At 41.8% G+C, this 26718-nt stretch overlaps 1 protein-coding gene across 2 annotated transcripts in view; it reads left to right on the top strand.

Annotated features, from left to right (window-relative positions):
* The window catches only part of LRP8 (LDL receptor related protein 8), a 182892-nt gene that overhangs the window by 92822 nt on the left and 63352 nt on the right, over positions 1-26718 (top strand). For both annotated transcript variants that reach the window (XM_065655816.1, XM_065655815.1), the window contains exon 3: positions 17583-17705. In XM_065655816.1, the coding sequence (XP_065511888.1) occupies positions 17583-17705 (123 nt within the window). The remainder of the gene's footprint in view (positions 1-17582; positions 17706-26718) is intronic.

The following is a 26718-nucleotide window of genomic DNA, read 5'->3' as shown; positions in this document are numbered from 1 at the left end:
TTCACCTGCCAATTGAATTGTATGACAGGACCTCGCTGACCCAGGAACAAAGTGAAACATTCACAACTTCATAATGAGCAGCCACGGACTGAGACCTGAGAAGTAAAACGGAAAAGAATGGAACCAGATCTATGAGAAACAAAACTTTCTTTTCTTTTCTTTTTTTCCCCACAAGGCAGGGAATAAAAGCTTTCTTAGTAAAGTATTTTAAGTGGTGTTGCTCTGCTACGTGTTGGCAGCTTCACATGCTTGAGTCGTTTATTTTTTCACGAGAAAGGAAGTTTGCAAGTTGGTGTATGTGCATGTGTAGGCCCCTTTCCTTCCCTAATAATTATTTTGCCACCTCGGTTCCGCCTCTGTCCCAATGAAGAGCCGAAGGCAGAGGAGGAGGATGGGTTGGTCTGTGTGTTACCTGCTTCTACTGACACATTTTTGAGATGCATTTGCTCTGTATTTGATTTCAGAGTTGGGTTTTTTGTTAGCTTCTTGAGGGGAGGGGTGTGTGGTTGGTTTTTAGACATCTGTCCTCATAAATAATTCGTTTCAAGATAAAGTGCCACGTGCATGGCCAGGGATACCTGTTAGGTGATTACCTGACCTGGGATTGAGCTGCTATTGCCTTGGCAATGGGTTTAACTACATATTGATTATTTTGCTCAGCGAATTTGGCCTGAAACATCCATTTGTCTCTCGTAGCTCTGGTGATCACACGAGGTGAGGCACAGACTGGAGTAATTGTGGGATTTGCAGAGGAAGGTCTGCATGGCACGGCCGGCTCAGCACAGTGTCATTAAGATTGATGATTGTCATACTCAGTTGTGCTCCTCCTCTCCAGTTTCACTTTACTTAGTATTCAAGTTATACTGGGCTCATGTAGCCCAGCATGGCAGTTAGATCTCATTTTTATCTTCTCTTGTCACTAAAAACCTGGGTTTCCATCAGATCCATGTCACGGTGACCACTGTGTGCTGGCACAGCTGCCTTTCCTGGCTCTTCACACAAGCAGTGAAGGCTTCAGAGTTTACAGAATTTGGGGAAATATAGTCTGTTTCTTTTACTGTCAAGTTGAGTATCGAATGAGTTGGATTTTAACTGAAAACTTCTGGTTTTTTTCAGTGTCTGTCACATCACTTTGACAAAATAAATTAGAGATTTCCTGCTGACTGTGTGCATGACCCCTTGGAGCCCTCTCTAATTAGCATACTTTGGGCCAGTCAGCGTCGTATGTGGTAGGCCCTAAAAATATTTTTCCGAATCTTAATATACTATAAGACATGAGGATTTTTCAATGCATAGGCACGAAGAGAGTTCTTGATTTTTGAAGTAAACTCTTCTGGGATGTAATCAATTGCTCCCAGCTGGGCAAGGAAAGGCCTATAACAGGAGGTCATATTCCATGTCATCTTCTATGGAATGATCAATGTCTCGAGACATGCTAGCTGCCCAGAGGCTCCCACCAGACAAATTGTTATACTTCAACAGAAGCTCCTGCTTGGTCATACAGACTATCCAACAGTAATTTAAGCTGTCAGGAGAATGAGAATTTTTACTTAAAAGCTGCACTTTATTAATCTGGTAGAAAGGACTTCACCTCAGCAAAAGGAAAGGTGAAACAGAGCGGTCAGACTCGCATTGCCTTGCTTTTGCCTCTGCAGTTGAGCTGCTTGCACTTCATACTTTCATCAGTAAATCCTCTTGTAGCCAAGCACTTGATAAAGTGTCACTGTAGGAGGAAAAGTACAGGAGTGTGAACACTTCAGCAGCACCCGAGCAGCTACGTGAGCGGCGGACAGCGGGACTTCTGAGCTGGCTTGCGTTTGTCTGGGGATCTGCAGAGCTGCCAGAGGGTCCACACCTCCTGTCAGGAATATATCAAGAGTCTTACTGGAGCAATATGGAGCCTAATAATAAATCTTATTTATTCTAGATATCTAACATAACAAGTTACAACTTAAATGGCTGTTGATGCTCTGGTAGCTGAGTAGTTTGTTTCACTTATCTGTCTTTCTCATTCTTATTGCCGCACTGTTTGCTCTTGAGGGATCCAGTTTAGCATGCTCTCACCAGAATGCAGGACTTTGGGGTTTTCGTTGTGGTTTTGTGATGGTTTTTGTTTCTTTGTTACGCTCTGCATGAAGATGGGATGGAAGGGTAAGGAAGGAGTTTGCCCAGAACTCTCTTGACTCTCTTTGGTCATGAGAGGCATCAGGTGAAGTTACCTTCTGATGGAAACCTAAAATTGAGGGCACCACCAGGTCTCCTGAAAATCTGGCTGTAACTATTCTGCTTGTAAAGTGTTCGTGACTTTCCAATGAAAATTATTTTGACAGGATAAAAAAAAAAAATCACTGTATGTTACTTAGCTTTAATGGAAGTGCAGCTTTTAGTGTTTCCCATCCCTCCCTCGTTCTCAGATTTCAGTCTCTGAGCTTGTCACACATCTTAAAATTCTTGGTTATGTTGCCTAGGTCCTTAGAATTACACTCAGTGAAGCTATTTACTAACTTAATTTTTCAGGCCAGTAACGTAACTACCACTGCGCTTGGTTTATCAGCATTTCTGCAGTACAACTAGTGCATCCAGAGCATTTCTTTAACACTCTTGAGTTTTAAGATTGCCTCACACATCAGTGCCAAAGGCAAAAGAAGGTATATTTCTTTTTTTGCCATTTTTCCTTTTTTTTTTTTTTTTTTTCCAATTGTCTGAAAAAGAACAATTGAATTGCATAGCTCCAGGGTTGTTTATAATCAGGCATCTCTCAACACCCAAAGCTGCCTGGCTTTCTTACACGTAAAGTTTTGCCTCAACACCGGGACTTATTGATGGTTGATATCCAGGACAAGAAGAAGTCAAAGAAAAAGCGATGTTTCCTAGGGAATGAGAAGCCCTTGCCTGGCACCCATGAATTACAAGGCTGAACTTTTTTTATGTGTGTGTCTCCTCCTCCTTTTGCTCTGTTTTGTTGCTGCCTCCAGTAACATTTTTCCTGACTATAGTACCATTGACTCCTGTGATAGTTTAATAGTTCTGCTGTTTACACAGTTGTCATTTAAATTGTTGTGATTTAAATTTGTATGCGGAGTTGGTAAGTCCTGGAGTTTACCTTTGGTACCCCAAAGGTAATTTGTATTCTGGTTGCTGGAGTTGTCTTGGTAACACTTAGGTGACTGGAAACCATTTGTAGAGGGGAAGTTTTAATTCTGATATTGCTCACTGGTGACAAGCTGGACAGTATTTAGTAGTTACAAAACCTTTTAACTTTACCTTGTAGCCACAGTCTTCATATAGGGTCTTACCTGTGCTGCTATTTGGAGCTTTGAAACATGAACACGTGAAAATGGTTCCTATGCTTGTTTCTTAATTTCTGACATGCTGAGTTTGGGGACGCTGCCCTTCCTACTGGAGACAGAATTCTCAGCCCTGAATCTTACTTTTTGGTTCTGATGCTACTTTTTAGTTTCTAGAGGGTATTGATTAGCTGGGGGCTAGAGATCATTCGCTGTACTGCAGTGGTAGCTGCGGTATAAGTGATGTAACAGACTTAAAAGTTAACTTGAAAAAAAAAATATCTTGTTGAATTCAAATTGTACATGTGGATTAATGGTTTTAGTGTATGTTAGGGCTGGTGACCCAGAAAATTACTGAAGGTACTGCAAGTTTAGGACTCCATACTCTATAAGTGCTAGACTTTTAGAAACTTCTCTTTTGAACAGTCTGAAAACATATTGCTGTCTTTCTTATTAAAAGGTGTCTGACATTTCATTCTGGCTGCCCTGAATAGAAGACGTTGATACTTTATCACCTACAAGCACCCAGTACAGAATGAGCAATGCTGGAAAAGAGAGAAAACATAATAAAACGCTTATCTGGGGACATTATAATGGTTACTGATCTCCTATAAAACCATTCATAGCTGTTCTTATGAAAATCAGAGTGACAAAAGACTTAATCAGGCACCAAATATTAATACAAACTGTTGTGTTTCTGGGCTTTTTGTGGTTAGAAAAAAAAATACCTCTTCTGTAGTACATTTAACTCTGGACTTAACGCCAATTCACCATTGCAATACATCTTGGTGAAAGAGGCTTTTAGAGCTAATCTGAATTAGAGGAGCTGCAGTGACTTCAGAACAGATAAACCATTTCTCACACCAGCTGAGCGTATGATGCAGGCAGGTGGGTTATTTGGAATTACAGACTGAAATCTGCAGAGCTGCTTCCGCATCATGCAAGAAATGCTTTCTCCGCTTTTTGCCGCCTTTCCTATTGTGAATGAACCACCAGAGAATGAGGCCAAAATCCACTTTTGTATTGCTGAAAGACAGCTATTAGGCTTTGATAGTGGCTTATTTTCACAGAGTTTTTTGCTTTTTATGTCTCATTGAAGATGGTTTCTGTAGGTTTTACATAGGTAAGTCACTGGTCTCATGAAAAAAAAAAATGAGAAACACATGGAGGGGGAAGAGTAATAATCATTGGGAGAATTAGATGTTTGTGTGTCTTGGGCTTATGGTACTTGATCTTTCAGCACTGTTCATGTGGGACTCTTTAAGCAGTAAATAGTTCATTGTTCCATAGAACTTTATGTTCCCTTTATTCTCATAAAACACCTTTGGAAATCAGTTCAAAGACACAGACTTTGTTATGCTTGTCAGTCATTCCTTATAATGTATGTTTTAAGATGCCTTTTTCTTACAAAGACAAGGGAATTGCTGATTAGCATGACTACTTAATAATGGAGTTAAAAAAGAAAATCTCCTTCTGAAAGTAAAGATCTGTCTGCAGCTGATGGTACAGTACAAGTGACTTGGGGATTGCTTATTAAGTAAGTTAAACTACACATCCCCCTGGTTTGCTTTGGGATCAACTCGTTACCAATGTTTCACCACAAATCACTAATGGATGGACGGCTATGTAGGACCACAGGCAGGATGATGCTCCATTCACCCAGCCTGGTTGCATTTGGCTGGAAGGGATTGGTTTCTTAAATGCGGGGAACACTCGATTCGTCAACATCTCCTTGTACAAAGGGGGTGGGTCCCTCACCTTCAGTGAGCGACTCGCGGTTCTTCTGTTGGCTTCTGCTCATTTCCGTGGCAGCCGATCGCGCCGTGGCTGGTCCAGGCCGAATGGCACCTTGGGGAAGGAAACGGCCAAGTGTGGGAGCAGAGGAGAGCAAGACCAAGAATGGATCCTGTCGCTAGGACTGGCTGTATGTAATTGCAGAAATTCCATCAAGTGGATCCCATGGTTTCAAGCCCCTGAAAGCTGTAAATAATGCGTTTTTAATTAATGGGTTGCCAGGAGCTTTAAAGGAAATCAGATTGGACCGAGGGCTGCAGAATTCAGCAGATGTATTGGCTAGAGCAGACATGCAGTTTGACTAACTGCCGGTTGTTAATTTTATTTTAATTAAATGACTTCCAGAGCTGAAAGCTCCTGCCATCCTCACCTGGGTACCATTGAAATCCACAAGATACAGAGCTGGGGAATTGGGCAGAACTGGTTGACAGTAAGAGCAGAAAAGACTGTCTGAAGACTGTGCAGGCCTGTTTCCTCAAAGTCATAAAAATTCACAGTGTTTCCTGTGTTGTGTTTCTTTGTGTGGTCCTTCTGGTTTGGGTTTTACATGTGCTGTGCATTCAGTGTGATTGGTGGTGAACCAGAAGCCTTTCATTCCTGTCCTGTCTTAGCTGAGCAGGTGAGAAGCATCAGAGGAGCAGCTGCTCTTTGCAAATGTATAAAATACTTTGGGATGACGTGTCCTGTAGCTGCGCTGTATGAGTGAATCATATAGCATGACCAGTGTAAGGGCCACCCAAGGTGTGTTTTTTAATGCCTTTCCCTGTCAGCATCTCCCAGCACAACCAGGGTTAGAGACTGTTTGTCTCTCTTTGCCTCAGTTTCCCTCTGTGTGCAGTGAGGTTAATGGTGCTGCCCTGTGGTGTGGGGACATGGTGGAGAGGAGGTGTTGAAAGATGGGAGCTACGCCAGTAGAGGTGGGAGCACACAGGTACCTCGGACGGGTGGATAAAAGGGTAACATTGGTCCCTGGTGCGGTCTGGCGTATCGACAGCCTGCCTGCTGCTCCCCCCTGACCTCGGTTCACAGCAACTCGAGAGTAAGGGGGAATGTGCCCACTAAAGATGTTGACATAGTTCCACCATCTGCTTCTGCTGTATTAACTTTCCTGACTAATTGCACGTGTGATGCTGTGCCACATGGTAGCTTTGTTCTTTACATCAAAAGACAAAGCTGCTTTATGTTTCCTATGGACCTTTGAACCACACTTGCCATTGAAGGTCCTGTCAGTACGACACAGTAGCTGTTGATGTCTTCTTGCCTTGGTGATTAGAGAGCTCGGAATAAGTAAGCTTCGTCATACTTGTTAATAGGTTAAAGGGTATTATTGCATGCATCATAATTTCCATGTTGTGCCTATTCATTTCCCATCCCCAGGGTACTAGTATTTAATATTGCAACACACAAAAGCATTTGACAACGCACAGTGATGGGTGAAGAGGTTTGTGCTTGAATGGAGAAACCGCATGACCAATGCCTAACTCTTAACCTGACCACTTCACTTAATGTAATGCAAGAGCCCATCCGCTCTTGCTTCCTGGCAGAATATTAATAGACGTTTGTTTGGCGCTGTTCCGCCGTAACAGACTTGGATCAGAGGATGAACCTGCTGTTCAGTCTGAAACGATTCTGGCTTTGGAGACGTTTTTGAAAATGCTTTTGTGTGCAATCCCTTACAATTCGCAGAGCTCTGATTCAGTGGTCGTAAAAAGCAAGATTCCTGGCAAATTAGTCATTGGGTACAATTCATGTCTTCTTTACAGAGCACTAACAGAGCTTGTAGAAAATGTATCTTCACAGGTACATAACGCAGGGACATCTGTGGCACTGGCTTCTCTAAAGATCATTAAGAGCCAGGATCTAAATTGTTTTTATCATGTTGGACGGTCCCGATGTGTTGCTACCCAGTTAATTTGATGCAAGTTCCTATACCATACATATTGGTGTGACATAAGAATGCTTTTCAGTAGTATTTATTATGGCACAGGGGTTTTCTGTGTATATTTTTTTTCTTCTGTGGTATACCAATTATTACTTTCCATTTTCTATTCCAATTTTTGGTGTCTGAAGCAGGTAAAGAATTCAGGACAATGAATGCATGGTCGGAAAGGGGAACTTTTAATAATCCTAGCAATGAATTTTTACTCCAAAAAGTGCCATATTTTTGCTAAAAATAAAATGGGAAAAGAGGATAAAGCTGAAAACACTGGATTAAGTCTTCAGAAAAATCTGCACTCCTTTCATTGCTATTGACTCTTCATTCTTCCAAGACTATGCAGTGGATATTTTAATTGTAGTATTTTAGCCTCCCAGAGAAGTAAGCCATTCCAGGTGGGTTTTTTAACTGCATAGAGCATTTCTTGCATTTCTCACCCTGCAACTTATTGATTTAAGTAAGAACAGGAGAAAAAGAGCAAACATTGATCCAATATTAGGCAACTGGACCATGTATAGAAGTGACATAAAAAGTGGTGTTGCTTCTAATGAAAAAATAAATGTAGCAGAACCAAGTGTAGTAGCAGCTTCGTTTCCCCTCCTGTTGGCTGCCAAACAGAATGCTCAGGTGTGTTACTACACATGTAATTCCCTAATTGGGAGTGCAGACCTAGGTTGCCTTTCCCTGCTGGCCACCCACGTGGATTTTTGCTCAGAAACGCTGATATCCGATCAGTCATTCCACATCTGTTGCACTTCTCTTGTCCCCTCTCCCTAGCTCCTACCAACGGAAGGCATCCCCTTGCCACTGAGAGGATTGAGTCTTCAAGTATGTGATTTAGGTCATTGATCCTGATTCTTGAAGAGCCTTTGCTTTTTTCCTTTCCCGTCCCCTTTATTTTGTTACAGATTGTGAGTTTTGCATTGAGTTCTGCTGGGTTCCCAGTGTGTCACTGGATTTGGGTAATTTATATTACAGGTCAGAGACACCTGGACTGTTAGCAGCTAACACATTTTTGGGAATGTATGATGCTTGTTCATAGGAATGGCGTGTGCATGTGTTGTACCACAGTTACACAGAGCTTGCAGGTGCAAATTGTCAGGTTACTGGTTTTCCACGCAGTTGCAGTATGCAGCCTGGACCCATGCCAAGTTCTGCAAAAACGACTTTGAATGGTATATACTTCCCTTTTGGCTGTGTTAAGGCTGAGATGCAGAGGAAGGGACTTTGCCCGCAATTTTGGGGACTCCTGGTGTGTAATCCCACGCTCGGCTGTCGGTGGCAAAGGTGATGGGTGACATTGCTGCTGTGTGCCAGCAGATGCGTTTTACACGCGCAGCTGTGTGAGGGCAGAGTCTGGCGGTGAAGCGGCAAACGCAGCCGGGGCCTGAGGATTGCCAGGGATGCCACGTGCTGATATTAACCCCAAACACAGCATAATATCGCGCAACTACAGCTGGAGCACAACACGATTGTTGCCACAGGGTCTGAGCAGAGTTTAGCACTTCTGGATTTACCTCCCACATGCAAACTTGAGTTTCAGCAAACTTGGCACAAAATTCTGCTGAAGGTGCTATGTTTTGCTGTGATGTACTTTAACCTTGCAAGTCTGTATACTAAGTTCAGGCAATGAGAACTTAAGTGTTGTGTCCAAGCTGTGAAAGACAACTTCTGCAACGTGGTATCTCCCCTATGAACTCCAGTGGTGTAACATTTCAATGCAACAGCATAACCCAGGCAAGAAATCCTAGCCCTTCAGGCTTTGGCGTTGTTCTTTGCTGTCCTCTCCACTGGTCTTGGAGATTTTGTTACCATCACCTGTGAAAAAGAAATTATACGTAAAAACATCAAATAGAGCAGAAATCTTCAATGGTGACGATGTACGGAGGCCCTCCTTTTCCTGGTAGCTATTTTCAGTATCACTTAGCGAAAGGATCTGTGTTCCCATGTCTTAGTCTCCTCCTTTCTCTTATTTTCTGCATAACTGAAGGCGAATTCAACCTTAAAGTACGGCTGTGGTGTTTCCCTGCTGCCTATCTGATGAGCTATAGGCATGTTTGTAGGTATGAACCAAAATTGCTCCATGAACTTGCATTAACAGCTTCTGCTTTTTTGCCTTAATAAAGTTGCTCACAGAAATGTCCTTCAGTATGTTTTGTCCTTGGGAAGCCTGGCTTTTTTCATCAGGAGGTTGATTGTTTAGCCTCTCTAGGGAGAGGGTTAGCCATTAATAACTTGGGTGTATGGAGAGTTTTCAGGTTCCAGGACCTGGCTGGAGAGTCCAATGCTTGTGATCACTCCCAGGTTTCAGAGTCTGGGGAGTTTTTCCCTATTTTCACCTTTCTGTCTGGGAATGTTTTTGCATCTCTGTGACCATCCTGTTGAGCAGCAGTATTTAAAGGTGCCTCCTCAAGGCCCATAGCTCTGACTTAAGTGAGGGTTGTAAAACCTACATTGAAAACAGACATCATAGGGTGTCATAAAAACATCTGCGTCCGATTTTTCACAAAGACCACTGAGGCCAATAATTATTCATGGGCTCTGGTTGTGTTTCATCAGGGTTGAATATGGCCCCTAGTGTTTAATTCCCAGAAATAGAAAGACAGAATAATGTCAAGTGCCTCTTGGGGAGTTTGCAGACATCTCTCATTGCGAAATAACACACATGTAGGTGCCACCCAAGAGCTTGTGTCTGCAACAATGTCTTGGTGCTTCTTAAAAGAAAGGAAAACAAAATCCAGAGCAGGCAGACAAAGCTGGCAGTTCTGTCAGCAAAAGTCAGTGCGGATGAGTTTTAGTCAAAGAAATATTTAGAAACAAACTGGAAGCTCAGATCATACCAAATCCTTTCAAGGGGTCTTGACTGCAGCAATATGGAGTTCTGGAAACGTTTCACTTCCACAGCAGAGTGATGGCTGCTCTTTTCTGTAAAGAAGAAATTTTGATTTGAGCTTAAGGTACCTTACTAGCAGCTATGGCTGAAAGATGCAGGTCAGGCCCTTGCCATTGCCACAGATTTGCTATGTGACTTTTGGCATGCCATTTAATCTCTGTGTCCATGTACCTGTAACCAAGGACATGAGTGCCTTGTGCATTTCAAGTCCTCAGATCCCTTTCTGGTAGTCCTTTTGCACAGCGCCTTTGTACTCATATAACCTTTGCTGTGATAAAGATTACATTTTCTGAAGCCTGACCCTGTCTGTACACTTGCCAGCCTCCTTGTCGCTGTTGCTGCTGTATGAGTGTCAGTGGGATTTCGTTGGGGGGCATGTTTTGACACTGAATGGCAGGTACTTTTTTGCACCTGCCAACTTGCCACATTGCAGTAAGGTTGATCCAGAGGCGACTGCCGGCTGCACAGGGTTGTCAGCCTATTTCTGAGCAAAGCTGGGGGTGTATTTAAGATGCTGGTAGGAAAATCTGTCCCTTCCTCCCCTTTCCTCTTCAGAAGGGCACGATTTTCCAGTTTACAAGCAGAATAGGTGGGAGCTTGGTTGGTTTTCTTGTGGGTTTGTTTTTTGGTTTTAAACACCACAGACTTGAATGCTGAGGTGATGCGGCTTCTTGGAGAACTGCAGTGAGAAAATTGTCACAAAACCTGGATTTGCGCAGATTAAAAGATCCCCGATGCTTTATGAGTGGAACTTAACAAACCTGAGAAAGCTAAAGGAAAACTGGAGGCAGCGTTGCCTGAAGGAGTGTGGAGAACGTTCCTCTGAATGGGGCAGCGCTGGCGCTCTCTGCACGGGCTGTCCCCAGCTGTGAAGCTCCCCAAGACAAAACCCCAGCGCCCTGCCGGAGCCCCAAAGAACTTCTCTTAAATACCCACGTAGTACGTTTTACAGACCTCTCATGCCCTCAAAGGAGCGTGCCAGTCCACGTGGTAATTTAGTCCTTGGATTCTCTTCTGGGATTCCTGCTTTTCCTACTGGTGAAGCACGGTTTGTAGGGACAAATGCTGCATTCATTGGACTAACTTGTATATTTGGAAAAAACAGAGTGACTTTTGAGTGTACAGCCCCTTCTTGAAGTCTGAAATGGCAGCAGCAAACTGAGGACAGGTTGGGGAAAAATTTTGTTCAGTTTTGCTTTGATTACATGACTAAACTTAGCAATGAAGGCAGGTATTTGTTAGTTGAAGTCATTCATTTCATACATGAGAACAAAACTTGCAATTAGGTGCTGTCATTTTCCTCACGTTAAACTCAGCATTAAACATGAAAGTGTTAAATATTTTAAAATGTTTAAGTGTTAAAAATAATTTAAAATGGTTTAAATAATTCTAAATAGGGGGCTTATACCTGTCATCATTTAAAATGCACAAAGGTACATGCCTTCGATACTAATGAAAATCACAGGTGCCATCTCTTTTACTCCCTTTAATTGATTTGAATTGGTTCGATTTGATTTGGCGGATCGGAGGGGCTAGTTTAGGCTCAGCAGCTTCATGTTTATGTTTTGGTTACTGTAATAGCAGCTTCAAGCAGTCCCAAACCCTCTGACTTGGCTTCTGTCAGTTGGGTGTTGTTTGCTGGGGCTGGTTCAGAGGGTCTTGGGGAGAAGTTTCTTTAAAATGTATTTCTGGTGGAGTATCAAAGGGACTGTGGTCTGTGTCTGAGCACGGCTGTTTGAGGTGATCTGATTAATCTTGCTTTATAAATGTAATTGCCTGCTGAGATGGCAGCATCAAAAAAAAGTGGCCAGATTCAGAGAGCAGTTAAATATTCCCTTTCATAACTTCAAGGTGTCCCTTTTGAAGCGCAGGGACACTGACAAGGTACTTGGTTAGGGCTCAGTCTCCTGCTCCAGGAGTTTTTTGCGTTTGGGAGTACATACCAAGTTTGCGGTGAACGTAACGTAATATTTAAAAAATAATTTACTTTCTTGTATTGCTGGGAATTGTTGTTTGGGAGTGACATTTGTAGCCCAGAATCTCTCTCAAGCTGAATAATGAGCCCAGCCCCTACTTTTCTCTTGGTAAGCAAAAGCCTCATTGCCCAAGCAAATTATTCAGCTAGCGTGTATTTTGCTCTCTGCAAGACTGGATTAATTGGGGTCCTTAAGAAGTGCAGAGTGAGCCATAATGATGATGTATTTTGTTCTGGGACGAGCTTGCTCGTGTCCCGTGTTACACTTCAAGCTGCCATTGGCACCTCGGGGCTGAGTGATGGCGATGGTCTGTGTTAAGCTCCTGAACTCGTGTCATGCTGCTTTTCTTCTTCTCATATGGAGTCTTGTCAGCAGCTCTGATAAACCACTGATCAAAGTTGCCATTGAAGTTTCCCAGCATGAAATGAAACCCTGTTTTATGAATTTCAATTTCTCTTTCTGGCCTGCCATTATCTCCCCATTCTCACATCCTACAGAGTTGTGCTATGTAGCTGCTGCAGAAGGATCACAGCAAAAAGTCCATTGTATGGCCTGTTACTCTATTTTATTTTATTTTTAAAGCGGCTTGGGTGAAACTGGTTTCTGCAAGAGTGCTGAATACTGGCTGCAGATGAGAACAGTTTGACGGGAGGTTTGGTGTTGATTCAAAAGTTGAAATAGGAGCAGGATCTGTGTAAAGGCATGAGGACAGCATAACAAATGAAATCAAAGTTTTCAATTGTTTTAGTGTCTGGGGTTTTTTGCTTATTTGTCTTTCAATCTAATTGCCTTCTTCCCTCTACAATAAACCTGCCTCGAGTACGAGGTGCAGAAGCTGTGCAGCCCCAGCTGGCAGCACATGCCGGAGACCAGCCCAAGGGCCACTTTCTGCCCTCATCTCCCTCTGCAAAGCTGCAATTTTGACTGTTCTCCATTCAGCTACCAATTCTATGAAACTCGTAGGAGTAGGCTTGTTTTTCACATCCTTTCCTCCCCTTTCAGAATTGGTGGATATTGGACGACAGTTACTGAGGAGAGAAAATGGGGAGAGAACACAGTCTGCAGGGTCTTCATGGTTTAACGCTCGAGGATGCTCTCATCAGCCTGGTTTTCTGTTTGGATACAGATGCAGAGATTGAACAAAACCCTTAATCTAAACATCCTGCGTTTAGAGTCTGTTATTACTACAAAGGAGTTCGTTTTGGGGGGGGAGAATCTTTGTATTAATTGTCCTTTACAGGCAAGTTGTAAACAGAAAATGTGCTTTTGCATGTGCTTTTATATTGCCACTGCCGTTGAACAACTACAGCTTTGCTCGCAGAACTGTAGATAAGAGAGAAAACATATTCAATCTGCTCATCAGCTGTGTTAGTTTGGAATAATTAGGAGTAGCAATAAAAGAAGCTATTGTAGAGTTCTTAATATTACAGGTGTGCAAAATAGGAATAAACAAGAGGAATGAAGTGGAAATTGAATCCCAGAGGTCCTGGTGTCTTCTAAAGAGTAACTGTAAAGATGTTCCTGGCCCATAAAGTCTCTAGAGCTGAGGCAAAAGTTAAGTGAGGTTAAATGAAGTGACTGAAGTCTTGCGAGGTTGGTAGGAGGATGTTGGTTTTTATTAGAAAGAGGAGGAAAGAATAAATCCTGGACTGTTCTATTAGATTCAGATACCTATTTGGCTTTAGGGTCAGGGATTTGGCCCTTCAAAGAGAGATATTTTTGGAACCTAGAAGTCACATTTAGATCATCCATTCCCTGCTCCTAGCCAGTACAAGATTTGTTCCTTTCAGTATATATTTATTTCCTCCGGTCTAATTATACATATCCCCTGTGATTGCTTTTTTATGAATTTCCTCTATAAATGTTCATATTCCTAACCAGTCTCCCTGGGTTCTCTGCTTTTAATTTGCTGCAGGGATCAACCCTGAATCCTTACTTGCAGTTCAGGGTAAGAGATGCGAGTAATGGAAAGGAAAAAGACATTTTGCAAAATGAGACACCACGCTGGTGTGATGCAGTTTAGTTTAAAATTCAGTGTATTAGGGTATTTTTCCATTATGGCTGGCTAAATTTGAAACCTGCTTTCTCCCCTTTGCCTTTCTTTCTGAGAGAAGCAGGAATGTCGCCCCACGGTCGCACAGGCACCAGCTTCCACCCTGGAGTTTCTGACATATCTGCCCAGCTGCAGATGTGAGAGAGGAAAAGCAGGTACCAAAGGCAAATGAAGCAAGAGTCAAAGGAAAGTCAGTCCCTTTGGTGTCACTCTCTGCATCCACGCAGGGGAGAAGATGAAAGGCTCTGTGAACACTTGGGTAGCCGCCTCTTTTCTTGTTCCAGGTATGGGTTTGCCCCCCGAGGAGCAGAGACACAGGGATGCTGTGACTACTTACTCTTGCTTTTTTATGTTCATTTTGAGGAGACATGGGAGCGGAGCTGCCTGGGCTGCTTACGGCAAAGGAAATGGATCTCAGGGGAACAATAAATTTTGCTTGGCTATTTTAGAGCCAGGTGAAACCGTAAAATTGAACCTTTGTCCTCCCCATTGTCTAAAAGGGGATGTGTTTGTTTATTTTACATTTTACTGCACCACTGACAATTTATGGTGTGAGCCTCAATGAATTTTTAATAGAGAATTGATAGAAGAAAGGTGTATAACATGGGAGATTAATAGAAAAGGTTATCAGACTTGAAAGAGAAAAAGGAAGAAAAAGACACAGAGATGATATTTTAATTAACTGCTCCCTGCCTGTGTTGTGATCCCAGAGACATGACGATTGAGTGCCAGAAGGTAAATCTGCTTGGAAATAAAGTGATTCCAGTCTCGCGTTAGAGGTGAGAAATAAGGCAGTGCTTCAGTGTCCTCGCAGTTTGAATAATACAAGTTGCTATTTGTAACACAAAGCAGAATTTGTTGGAATTAGGACAGTCTCCAAAGGTGTGACCCAACGTGTTGGAGAGTAGTAGTAAAAAGTAATAACAAAATATAGTATATAAAATATAAATGATAAAAGGTAGAAACCGTAAAAACAAAGAAATAGTAGAGGTAAATATTAAAAAAAACATAGGTTTGAACTTCCCTTGCCTTAATGCTGCTCCGTTAAGAGATTAGACAGTTTAGATTCAAACAAAGGACCAAATGCATTTGCATTCTGCTGCTGTATCTGTTGGTCTGACAGGGGACTGTTGGACCTTTGGGTGGGCATGTGGACAGGGATGACGCTTTTCCGTTAGGCCACTGCTGATGGGCTGCGGTTGGAGAGCACATTAACACCTTCCAAATGATGCCTTGGGACCGTCAGTAATGCTTTTCTCCCCCTTTTGTGAATCCTGGCAATCTATTAATTGTGCTGCGGCGTCAGGGGAACAAAGCTATCGGTGCCACCATCTGCTGTGAGCAGGTTGGCTCTGCTGAAGGGAATGCCTGTAAGACTCCTTTCCCCAGCTGACCCCCTCGCTCAGGCTTGTGTCCACATGTCTCAGAAACATCAGTGATTAGGGAAAAAGTGGACATTTATTTTGAGGTGGGAAGGTAGTTGTGTTGCTCTCTGGATCTCTAGAAAATGAGTCAAGGGGCAGCTTTGCTATGGAAAACACGATATTAGGACATTGAGAGAGCTAGTATAAATCTAAATACATTTTAAAATGTAAGTTTCTTATGTCTTCAGTATTAAACTAGTCTCTGCTTTCTGGATGAAGATGTGATTATTTCATTTGTAGATGCCATAATCTTCCCCTAATAGCAGACACCAACGTTTTACCCAGTCAGCTTCATTGTGAGCTGCAGAGTGCTCTGACTTTGCTTACGCGTGCATATCCCATCTGTATCTGGTCAGAGTTTCTGACCATTATATACATCAGATTAATTAAATCAGCCTTACATTAAATAAATCGGAAGTGATACTTGATAGCCAGTTTCACAAGTTTTGGTTTTCTCGCTGGAGATGTTCAAGAGAAGGTCTGTTCCCCCTGATAACGGATGTGCAACATCTTTGGAAGACCAGACTGGATTCTTAGTATGACTGATCTCTTGTAAAACTCTTGTTCTATATGGGGTTGGGGTTTATTTTCCTATATTAGTTTGTAATATCTGGTTCTGAATGACTGAAGGAAAATTATCCTTTTTTTTTTTTTTTAATAGAATCTGGCTCATTTAGCAACAGGAGGAGAGTAAATGCATGTTCTCTTTATAAAGTGCATCCTGAGAGATTGTACAGCTGCTTAGCGATGCTTTGCAGTGTTTTCCTGCTGGATGCCTGTTCAGGGAAGCTGCATATTTTGTGTATTAGAACATGAGTACTTGATTTGTGCCATGTAGACCTCTCCAGCACCTCACCCAGTAATGCCCTTTGTTTCCTGCATGGGCACGTGAGCAATGTCTAACACGGCTCCCTCCCTGACAGCAGCTCATGTAAGAAGAAAAGAAAGGAAAAAAGATCAAAACCTGGACGCTTTCTTTGTTTAATGCTTTGAAAATGTTTGCTGGAAGAAACATTGATGTAGCAATGATGTGTGCACATGACTTACATTAGAGAATAGATATGAAGTTGACACCTCGCCGTGAGGGCAGCTAAGCGGTGGAACAGATTGCCCTGGGAGGTTGTGCCGTCTGCATCTAGAGGGTTTTTAAGACCAGACTAGATAAAACCCAGAGTAACCTGGTCTGACCACAGAGCTGACCCTGTCCTGAGGAGGAGGTTGCACTTGATGACCTCCTGAGGTCCGTTGCTACCTGAATTTTCCTGTGATCCTATTAAGTTGTGAGCAGCTTTGCAAAGGGAAGAAACAAATCTCCTCCCTGCCACCACTTCCTATGTAAATTGCTGGCTAACGAAGGTAGATAGCAGTTAGTCGCAGACTCTTGTACTTCGAGGGTGGTTACATTGAGCCATTGCTCGTGACTCTCATGGCGTGGTGGTCCCGTCCTGTTCCTGGCAGAAAAGCCATGGAAGTCACCGTTGCAAAAGCAGTGAGTGATGGGTAATCACATTGACACTGAGGCCACAGGCTGAAGGGGATGGATATCTGTAGATCGCTCGCTTTCTGCTGCAGTGGAAAGATGCTGATTTGTATTACGGGGCACTGGTGGTGCTGCGCCACTGGCACAGAAGAATTGACTGATTAGTTGCTTGAGTTCATGTCTTGCATCTTTTTCAAGCCCTAGATTAATGCAAGCAAAGCAAAGAGCACGGAGTGGTTGACATTTAATGAAATTATTTTTAGTGTTTGGAGGACTGCTTTATGATAATCTGCTCTAGTGACAGATGTACTAAAAAGCCATGAATAGATTGCATAGATAGAAAACATTATTGCTTAGATTACAGTACTCCAAAGGTGAGACTTGTTTATCTTACTGGTCTGTAAATCATGCAGCATGCTTTCAGCTCCACATAGGCAGCAACTTTTTGTAGTAAAAGCCTTAGAAAATTATTTTGGAAAAGAACATCCCTGTCTTGAATGTCTGGAAAGAGACATAGAAGAGTGAATCTGTGTTAAACAATGGAGGGATAAGAGTTCTAGCAAGAAGAAACACCCATCTTTTATACCTGTTTGACTGTCATGAAGAAGCAATATTGAACGTGAAATGAATCCTCTCACTACAGGATAATTGGTACCGCACTTAGTGGGAATGCATGCAGTGGAGGTCTTCTGCAGTGCTTATATTCATGCTGAGTACTTTTTTTTTTTTTTTCTTGCAGCAAAGAAAACTTGTGCCGAGTCAGATTTCACTTGTGACAATGGCCACTGCATCCCAGCCAGGTGGAAATGCGATGGTGAAGAAGAATGTCCTGATGGCTCAGATGAATCAGAAGCAGCATGCAGTGAGTAGCACACAAAAGTGTCATTCAAATCAGATGTTTTCTAAACTTTCAAATGTACCAGTTTTCCAGACTATGGTACAGGCAGCACTTTCTAGTGTGTACTTCTGTCTGTAATGGAATTGAAACATCTCTAGTTCCGTTGCAGTTTATCTGGTTGTAAATCTCATGATCGGCAGCAGTGCACAAAGATCCACAGTCACCTGGGGTCAGGGCTTTTGGAAACTCAGATTTGCAGCGTTTACATGGTAGCATATTGAGATCTATTGTCACTGCAGACAGCACTTCTGTCATTACAGAGGAACTTTGCAATGTTAGAGTACTGCTCTTTTTTTTTTGCCTTTGAGAATAGATGAAAGATGAACAATGTAATATAACTAAAGCTGAGAGTAAGTATGGCAGATGTTAACTGCATGTAACACCTTTTAAAAACCCATTGATTCAGTCAGTAAAAGGACATGCTTGATTTTTGTGTAGTGCATTTTATTTTGTTCTTTTGACTCTCTGAGGAGGTCTGTTTGGGCTCTGTTGTTCTAGAACTGTTAAGAGTTGTCTGAATCTGAGTTGAAGGGAATCCCAGGAATATTTTAATGAAAAAAACTAACTGATATGTAGACTTCTATTTATGTGCTTACTTACATCTGCAGATTTGTTCTTAGACCAACAAACTAGTACAAACCATGCTATTGAATTTCCAGTCATGTACTTCACAAATACATCGTCATGAGCCAGAAGTGATATTGGAGGAAGTATTTATTGGATTTCACCAGAATGGGGCACATAGAGGACTTAAAAATTAACCATACTTTTATTTTTAAGCCTAATGCCGGTCCTGCTTTCTCCCTCATTAAGAAAGATGAATGCTCTTCTCTTGCGTAAAATGAATGGAATCATTTTTGCAGCCATATATAGGTTACAGAAAAAATTACTTCAGTAACTACATTAACATATTTATGTACTGTATGTGTTGGTCTTTCACCCTGCATCCTCCTTAGTCAAGAACTATCTTATTAATGCTGTTTCCACTACCTGATTGCCTGGAGGGGGGCTGCATAAGTAAGCAGCTCCATTCCCTGCAGTTTCTGTCTGTAAATCTCTTGTCAGAGCCCATAGCCTGGACCATGCAGAGCTAAGATCCCCAACGATTTCTCTTAATCATCCTTCATTCCTTTTCTAGCCATTTTACCTTCAATTTTACCCCCATTTATGTTCACCATCTGGGGAAATCATCCTTAAAACTTAAGTATCTTAAGAGACTTGACCTGTGCCTCTGTTACAGCACGGGACTGCCATCCTGTGAGGAAAGTAATTTGTTCAGTTTTGTATGATTTTTCTGCTTGAAACCTTCTAAGAGACTGAAGTCTGCATTTCTGTGGTGGTTCGTCTTTTCAAAAAAATACATAGTCCTTGAAAATCTCCTTGGTGCTAATGGGAGTGCTAATGGGTGTCACCTTGACACAGGGGGAAGTTTGTTCCTGTTCTGTAGTATATGCCTAACAGGTGAATTGGGAATTCCTGGTGAAACTAGCAGTACCTGTATGGACCAATTCTTAATTTGGTTTTTAAATAGAAGGACTTTGAAACCAGGTCAAAGACTATGGCATATAACATGTCATATTTTGTTTGTTTATAGCTGTCTCAAGCAGATTTACTATGCTTTGCCTCAGTATAAGACATTTACGTTTTGTTGTGAGTTTTAGCCAAAACAGATCAATTTTTGTGTGATGGATGCTTGAACTTGTGTTTGACATTCACAGGATACTTGATAGAAGCCTTTGTCTGACTTGTCGCTAGCTCACAGGAGAAGCCAATGTTTCTGTGCCAGTTAAAAGCTTGCCTTCAAATCTTGAACATTTCTGCAACTAGAACTTGGAAGTTTACTTGTTTTATAGGATTATTCAGATTTGAAGTTCGCACTTAATCAGATGAAGATCAAGTAGTTTTAATCTTATGTATGTTGATAGCTATAGGCTTTAATTTGCACGTTGAGGACATTCCTTCCAGATGCTTTGTGTCCTAGTCAAAGTACATGTCGTCTCAAAAGCTGATCTCATCTGCTCTGTGAAGAAACAAAATCAACCTGGTAATACATAAGCCCCGTGCTGGTTGTGGGCTTAATTCACGTATGTTTGCTGGTTTTCCTTCCACCGCTGGTCAAGACAGCAGTGAGTTATAAACCTGGTGGACTATTAATCAAGAAACTGGAGTGTTATGCTTTGCTTTTAGTTTGTACCCTTAATGTAAAATGCTTAGTTCTTTGTGTGTGTAAATGTTATTTAAGGACAACGAAGAGGCTGTAATGACAGAAAAGGTAGTGAGAGGCAAAAAGTATAGTTGGACATTCCTGTATGGTCCCTCCCTCCGGTCCCGTGTTCTTTGTTCCTGGTGAAAGCAAGGCTGAGCTCTCTCCCCTGCCCGAGGAACAACTGCAGGCCCTCAGGACGCTCTGTTTTCTGCGTTGGAGGAGTCTGCGCTGCAGAGTTTCCCTGGGGAAGGGGCAGTTTGGGAAATGGAGATTTCTCACCTCTGGCAAGATCAAACTGCTTTATAAAATCAATTCCTTTCAGACAGGCCACATAATTGCCAGCACCTCCTCCAGGATCTAGGGTTATTCCTCGATTAGTGCAACACTGGGACGCTGTCCATAGTCCATTCAAACTGGGGAGATTAAGAGCATTGATAATGCTCACTGTTGCATTTTAGGAGTATTTCCAGCTTAGAATGTGATGAAAACAAGGCAGTTCCTTGCAGCCTCTAGCCACCTGCTAAATGGCTTTTTATTTTCTGAATGTTTTGTGGTATGTTTTAAAATATGCTCTCTGGTTGGTAGTTAGGGATCTTTTATCCCCATCTCTAATGCTTGGTTAAAGGTAACAGTGTGTGGGGTTTGGTTTGGTTTTATTTTTTTGGTTTGGTTTGGTTTTTTGTTTTTTGTTGGGTTTTTTTTTTGGCGTTTTTTGTTTGGGGTTTTTGTTTGGGATTTTTTGTTGTTTTTCTGTTTGGTTGGTTTGGTTTTTATTGTTGTTACTTGTTTTAGATAACCCTGCTGCCAAACCAAAACAGTACTTTGCATTTTCTGTTTCCCAGATCACTGAAGTTGCTCAGCTTTGTACCTAACAATATTCCCTCTAGGGATGTTACCGATCCCCAGGCATTTGGGACAGCACGCCCTGTCTCCTGTTGGATACATTAGCCAGCATCACAGCTGGCCTGACTTCTGTTGGACCTGTGATGTCTGTGGTGGTTTCTGCTATTCATGCAATTGTGTTTTTAGACTGTGTTTTCTTCAAGCCACTGAATGTGGCTGAGAGTGGTTGCTGTTCAATTCTCAAATGATGAGATCTCCAGGACTTCTCCCTGTTGTGAGTGCTAGTGCTAGTTGAAGGTGGGTTAATTTCTAGCGTGGGCCGATTTTGGAAAAGTTGGTTACCCAGGCTTTTGGTTTTAAATGGGTTGTTATGAATAAGAAACTGCTTGTATTTCTTCATTTTTCTTCAAGGCAGATCCTTAACCTAAACATGCTCTCATATCCATAGGTTTGTCCATGTGAGTTATTCATGTAACATGTGAGTGTCACCACTAAACCTCAGTGTTCTGCCATCTGTCAGTTTTTCAGTGCTATTATCTGGCTGCTAAATTTATTTTGTCTCACTTAATTTATTTTAAGGTTTCGAAGAAATGTGTTCCCTTTTTCTAGAGCTGATCTATTCAGGGGCATCTTGTGGGCTGGGTCTGTTGTCTCTGAAGTCGCCATTAGAAATATTGTCTGTTTGAGGGGAGAAATGTGTTTATTTTTTGTTTCTGTGTGGAAGCATAATGAGCCCCTAAATCAAGCAAAGCAAAACCGTGTGAACTCAGAAATTATTGCTATGTACAAGGCGCAGAAGTGACTGGATTCACAATTTAAGAAGTTGTGTCAATTGAGAAGGGAAGGGAGGAGAGAGGAGGAGGAATTTAATATTGAAGAGAAGAAAGTTATTTTGAGAAACATACTTAATAAATGAAAAGAAATGGGATGGTGGGTGAGAGGGAACAAAGAAATGCCATTTAGTTTTGCTGCAGCTGTGCTGCTGGTGGAGAAGGGGAAGAATTAGTACTTGGCTATGCCAGCTTCCAGCCTTGTCTTCCTTGAGAAAGCCTTTTTGGATTCAGCGTTTGCCTGGCCCAAGCCTCTGTTAACGAAAGGTTGGCTGCTTGCATGTCGAGCAAATGGCCTTGTAGTTTACATGCCATGAAAATAGCCGGGGGAGAAGCAGACTCGTCCTGATTGACGTCGGCCATCGCTGCTTCTCCTGCCTGCCAGGAGGAAGAGCCCGGAGCAGGTGCAAAACTGCCATCGTTGGAAGGTGCTCGGAAATGATAATGGATTTCGTCGTCTTCATGCCAGCTTGCTAGTATGCAAGGAGCGCCCCACAAGTCCTTAAAAAGGAGAGCAGAGTATCTAGAAGTAGTGGGAGTAGAGTTAGTGCCTCTGTCAGCCCAACACCTGTGACTCCCACGTACCTCAGCAGCAGCTGTTTTGAGATACAGAAAATATTTTTGACCTCGGTGTAGGCTCAAACGCTGAGGATCTTATAATTGTTTGCTGCAAGGTTATACAGCAGCAAAATGCCAGCTGCAGGGAGATCTTTTGTAGCCTACGCGTACTCTGCCATCGGAGAGTCCTCCATGGCCAGGGCCCCAGACTTATTTGTCATTGCTCTCACTAAAAGCAACTCAGTGTGACTTGATCACCCACTGCTGATATACACAGGCTTTGCTTATGCATATGTAAAGATTCCTCACTATTTTCCTATCCAATTTATTGAAGCTGAGGAAGGGGGAAGGGAAGTAATTTTCCTTACTGAGCTAACAGAGACCTCCAGCAAAATGAATGTTATTCACCTAATGCTGTTCCAGCACAGGTACTGAATCATTCTGCTTTTCTACAGGAATGTAATTTTAAATTTCCCTCTGAAGTATTTTGATTATTTAACCAGAGACTTAAATAAAAAAATCTCTAGAGAAAAATGAAAACAAATGCTAACGAACAGTAACAGCACTGATGGGAACACAACTTAAAGGGGTAGAGCAAGTGAAAATCTAAGCTGGCAAACTCTTGCCTTAGGACATTGCATGTATAATGAGATCAAGGAATGCAGGCAGCATAAACTCTCCACTTATTTCTTTATCAGATATGTGACATTTTCCTAGTTAAGAGCAGAAATTATTACACAAAAAGGTGTAGTAGGGTGTTATGAGGAAGAAAAAGAGGAGGAGAGACCTGAATTCATATTGCATTTAATAGGGGAATGATTTAGTAGGGCGGGTTTAATAAGCAGCAGTCCTGGAAATAGATTTTTAAATGGAAATGGGATATAAAAATCAAACCCTGAGTGTTGGTTTGAAATACAGTACCAGTTCATGCAGTCCTTTTTATTTTGAAGTACTTGTCACGAGTCGTTCAGGGAGATGTATCCAGACTCGACAATTGTATTTTTAATGGGTTATTTTCCATGGTCCTAGGTACTGTATGTGCTGATCTCTCACAGTGGTAATCAGTTATGTCCTCATTTTCTATGAAGTTGCTCAAATGCAAAATTCTGTGATTGGTGGTAGTGCTGACGGTATTGCTCACCCTTCAATGCACAACCCTCTCCTAGCTCCACATTCACCCCAAAGGGTATTATATCTCTGTTGTTCTTCTTTGATCCAGATCTCCTGCATGACTGAGTTTGGTGACATTACTTCACTTTTGTGGAAAGTGACTTAATACACTGTTCCTTGGCCTTGGATAATTTTTTCTGGAGAAGAGCGGACTGTCTCATTCAGGGCATCACATACACTGGGCCACTGAACTTTAAGAAACAAAAGAAAAAAAAATAGGCCAAACCAGCCAGGTACAGCCAGATACCATGTTCTAGGACCTGGGGCAGTAACAGAGAGGATTTTTTTTTCTTCTTCTTCTTTTCTTTTTTCCCCCTAACATTAACAGTAGATCTGTTTGTATATATGTGATAAGATGGTGGGGAATTTGTAAATCAAGGACCATTCTGATGGATTAATTTGTTACAGATCATTCAAGGAATTGAATAAGGTGGTGATGTCAGATGTATAGGTGTGCATTTTAACAACACTCCCACTACACTAACCGGCTATTGCCAGGGTAGATTACAGCAGCTTTGATAGCATTGTCACTGTCCCCCTGCAATTGTCCCCCCATCACTGTCTGTGGCAGGCCGTTGGGAGCACTGCTGAATTACTAAGGAACAGGTTTCCACCATATCTATAAAATAAATGTAGGACAAGGTGCAGGATGTGGGGACACTTCTGGAGCTATAGGATCTTTCTGGTGACAAGGCACAAAAGAGGCAATCTCATTTTTCCAGATGCCCAACCTGGTTTGTAGAGCTAATGATGAAAGCTTCGTTTTGTCAGGGTAATCAAATTTATTGAGACAGAGTAAAATGAAAACACCCCATGATCATCTCTCCATGAAGTCATGGAATAATTTAAGATGGAAGGAACCTCTGGTGTTCATCTAGTCCAATCCTCTGGTCAAAGTGGACCACTGTCCTCATGTTTGACTACCCTTATTAATGGAAAAAAAAAAATATCCCTGTATCTCACCAGAATTTCCTTTATTGCAGGACATGTCTATCACCTCCCATGCTGTCAGTATGCACCTCTGAGAAGAGTCTGGCTCCTTCTTCTCAAGTCCTTCCCATTTTCTAGCTGAAGGCAGCAATGAAATCTTCCTTTAGCCTTCTCTTCTGATGGCTGAACAAATGCTCCCTCAAACTCTCCTTCTATGCAGTCTTTCATTTCAGATTATTTTGTCAGATAATTGGCAATGACATTGCTACAACCAGGATACAGTTTTTTGCATTGTTCACTCACCTCTGTTAAAGCTTTAGCATATGCAAAATATAGCTTAATTCATTTTATGCCTCTAGTACGCTACTTAACTTCCAGGTCTGCTTAGCAGAGGGTTCCAGACTCTTGAAAACCCCTTTCTGTGAAAGTGTTGAACAGTACACTAGAGATGGACAAGACTTGTGGAGGCCTGTTAGCAGACTAGTAATTCCCTGTAGATTGTGACTTATAGTCCAGTGCATATTTTTAAAATCCTTTTTATCCAAAGCGTATATAACTCTTTAAATTCTCACAAATGTACCTTTACTCCCGATTTAATCATCCTATCTCAGCCAGCGTACACTTGCTTCCCAAGTACCTCTGATTCCTTAACCACTGTAACTGCATTGAATGCCTCCAGGTGTGTCCTTGTTGAGCAACCCCAAAGTGACCTCAGTGTCCCAAAGGACACAAAACCATAGGGACTGACACAAGCAGTCCTTGGCAGGGTAAGGAACCAAATCCTTTTTTTTTTCCTGCATCCTGTTCCTTTTCTTGAAGCATGAAATTATCCTTTTACATCAAAGGAAATGCAGTGAACTCAAAGCCTAGCTGTTTATCCCCAGCCATGAGACAACTTTATCTGTGGCTCATGGGCAGTGACTTACATCTCCTTTTTGATGATTATATGGCTTTGGTGGTCTCAGCATTTTACTTACCCTAAATTAATTTACATCTCTAGGTATGTAATGATTGTGCTCCAATTCTACCAGTGCTAAAGAGTTTTAAGTAATACCTGTTCAAAACAAAATGTATTTTTCCTTCAAGGGAAGATGTTTAGAGCTTACATTTCAGAAGTGACCTTTTTAGAGGGCCGAGTTCTATAGGAGAACCAATAGAAAATAGCTATTGGGTCTTTTCTAATGTTTTTATTGTTCTTTTCTTAAGCAATGTTACCTTGGGAGAAAGTCACTTTTTCATGTAGCATGGCAAGCTTTGACATTTGCAGTGTTCCTGTACCTCAGATTGACTTTGAGCTTTTGCTAGTTCACTGCTACAAATATTTAATCACTAGCATTTAAATATTTTCCCGATGGGTCTAATGCGTTCATAAACAGGAATGGTCATAAAAGAGTTTGATGCTGCCTTTTTATGGCTATCATTAGTCTTGCAGTTATTTCAATAGAAGAGAATAGCAGGAAAATGAAAGTTGAGTATGTGAAGCTCTTGTATGTGTAATTATTTAATAGGCCATAAATATTGAACTAGTGAAAACTGAAGAGGTTTTCAGAAATACTCAAACAGCTTTTCATTGCCTCGTGCTTTCGTTTTATCCATTCTCTTGCTGCTTGCTTTCTGAAATTCAGATTACCTGATTTTTACGTTTATATTTTTGCTTGTTTATTGGGGGCAGGGAGGGAGGAGATAGATTCACATTTGGTTTACTTACTATGGCTGATGTGAAAAGGAAATAATTTCTGGGAATCAAAAGCAATATAATTTGAAAATCAAAACGTTTTGCAAAGCAAATGAAGCACTACAAAGCAAACCTTTTCTCCTTTCTTAAATGGGTGAATTATGGTGTGAGGAAAGTAGGTTAGTCTCAAATGGCATTGTTTTAACATCTCACATTTAAGTACCTTTTGTGTTTTAGTATCATAATGAATTGTATGTTGAAGCCGTGATTCCTAGTTCCATCACCTTTTCCTTGATAGGTATTTTTCTTCTCTTTCTGTTTTGTGTTTTCATTCAAGACAAACTCCCACTAAAATCGTTTGCAGTTTTAATAAGGGTCTCGTGATAACTCCATCCTGCTTCCTTGAGGATTAGGATCATGATTAAGACTGGTTTAATATGCAGTCTCTGCATGCTTTGGTAGATAATTTATGTAATTTAAACCTTGCACTGGAGATTTTTAATTCTCTGAAATGCTCCCGGTCAGCTTGCGCTCTGGGGTGAGGAACAGTCGCTGACGGTGCGATCCGCACGTGTGAGGACGGTGCGGATCTTCACCCTGTGCGTTTGTGGGACGCAATGAGCTCCCATCGCTGCCGAGAGCTGTAATCAGGGCTTTGCTTTAGCAACAGCTTCTGGCCTCCTTTCCAGGGACACTGTATTCAGTGGCTGTATTTGAAGTGATAGATTTCAGCTCACCCTTTCCGTCTTGTATTTTAACATATTA

Source organism: Caloenas nicobarica, chromosome Z, assembly GCF_036013445.1.
Source record: "Caloenas nicobarica isolate bCalNic1 chromosome Z, bCalNic1.hap1, whole genome shotgun sequence".
Lineage (NCBI taxonomy): Eukaryota > Metazoa > Chordata > Aves > Columbiformes > Columbidae > Caloenas > Caloenas nicobarica.
The sequence above is the reverse complement of the archived record's forward strand: the minus strand, read 5'-3'. Positions and strand labels throughout refer to the sequence as shown.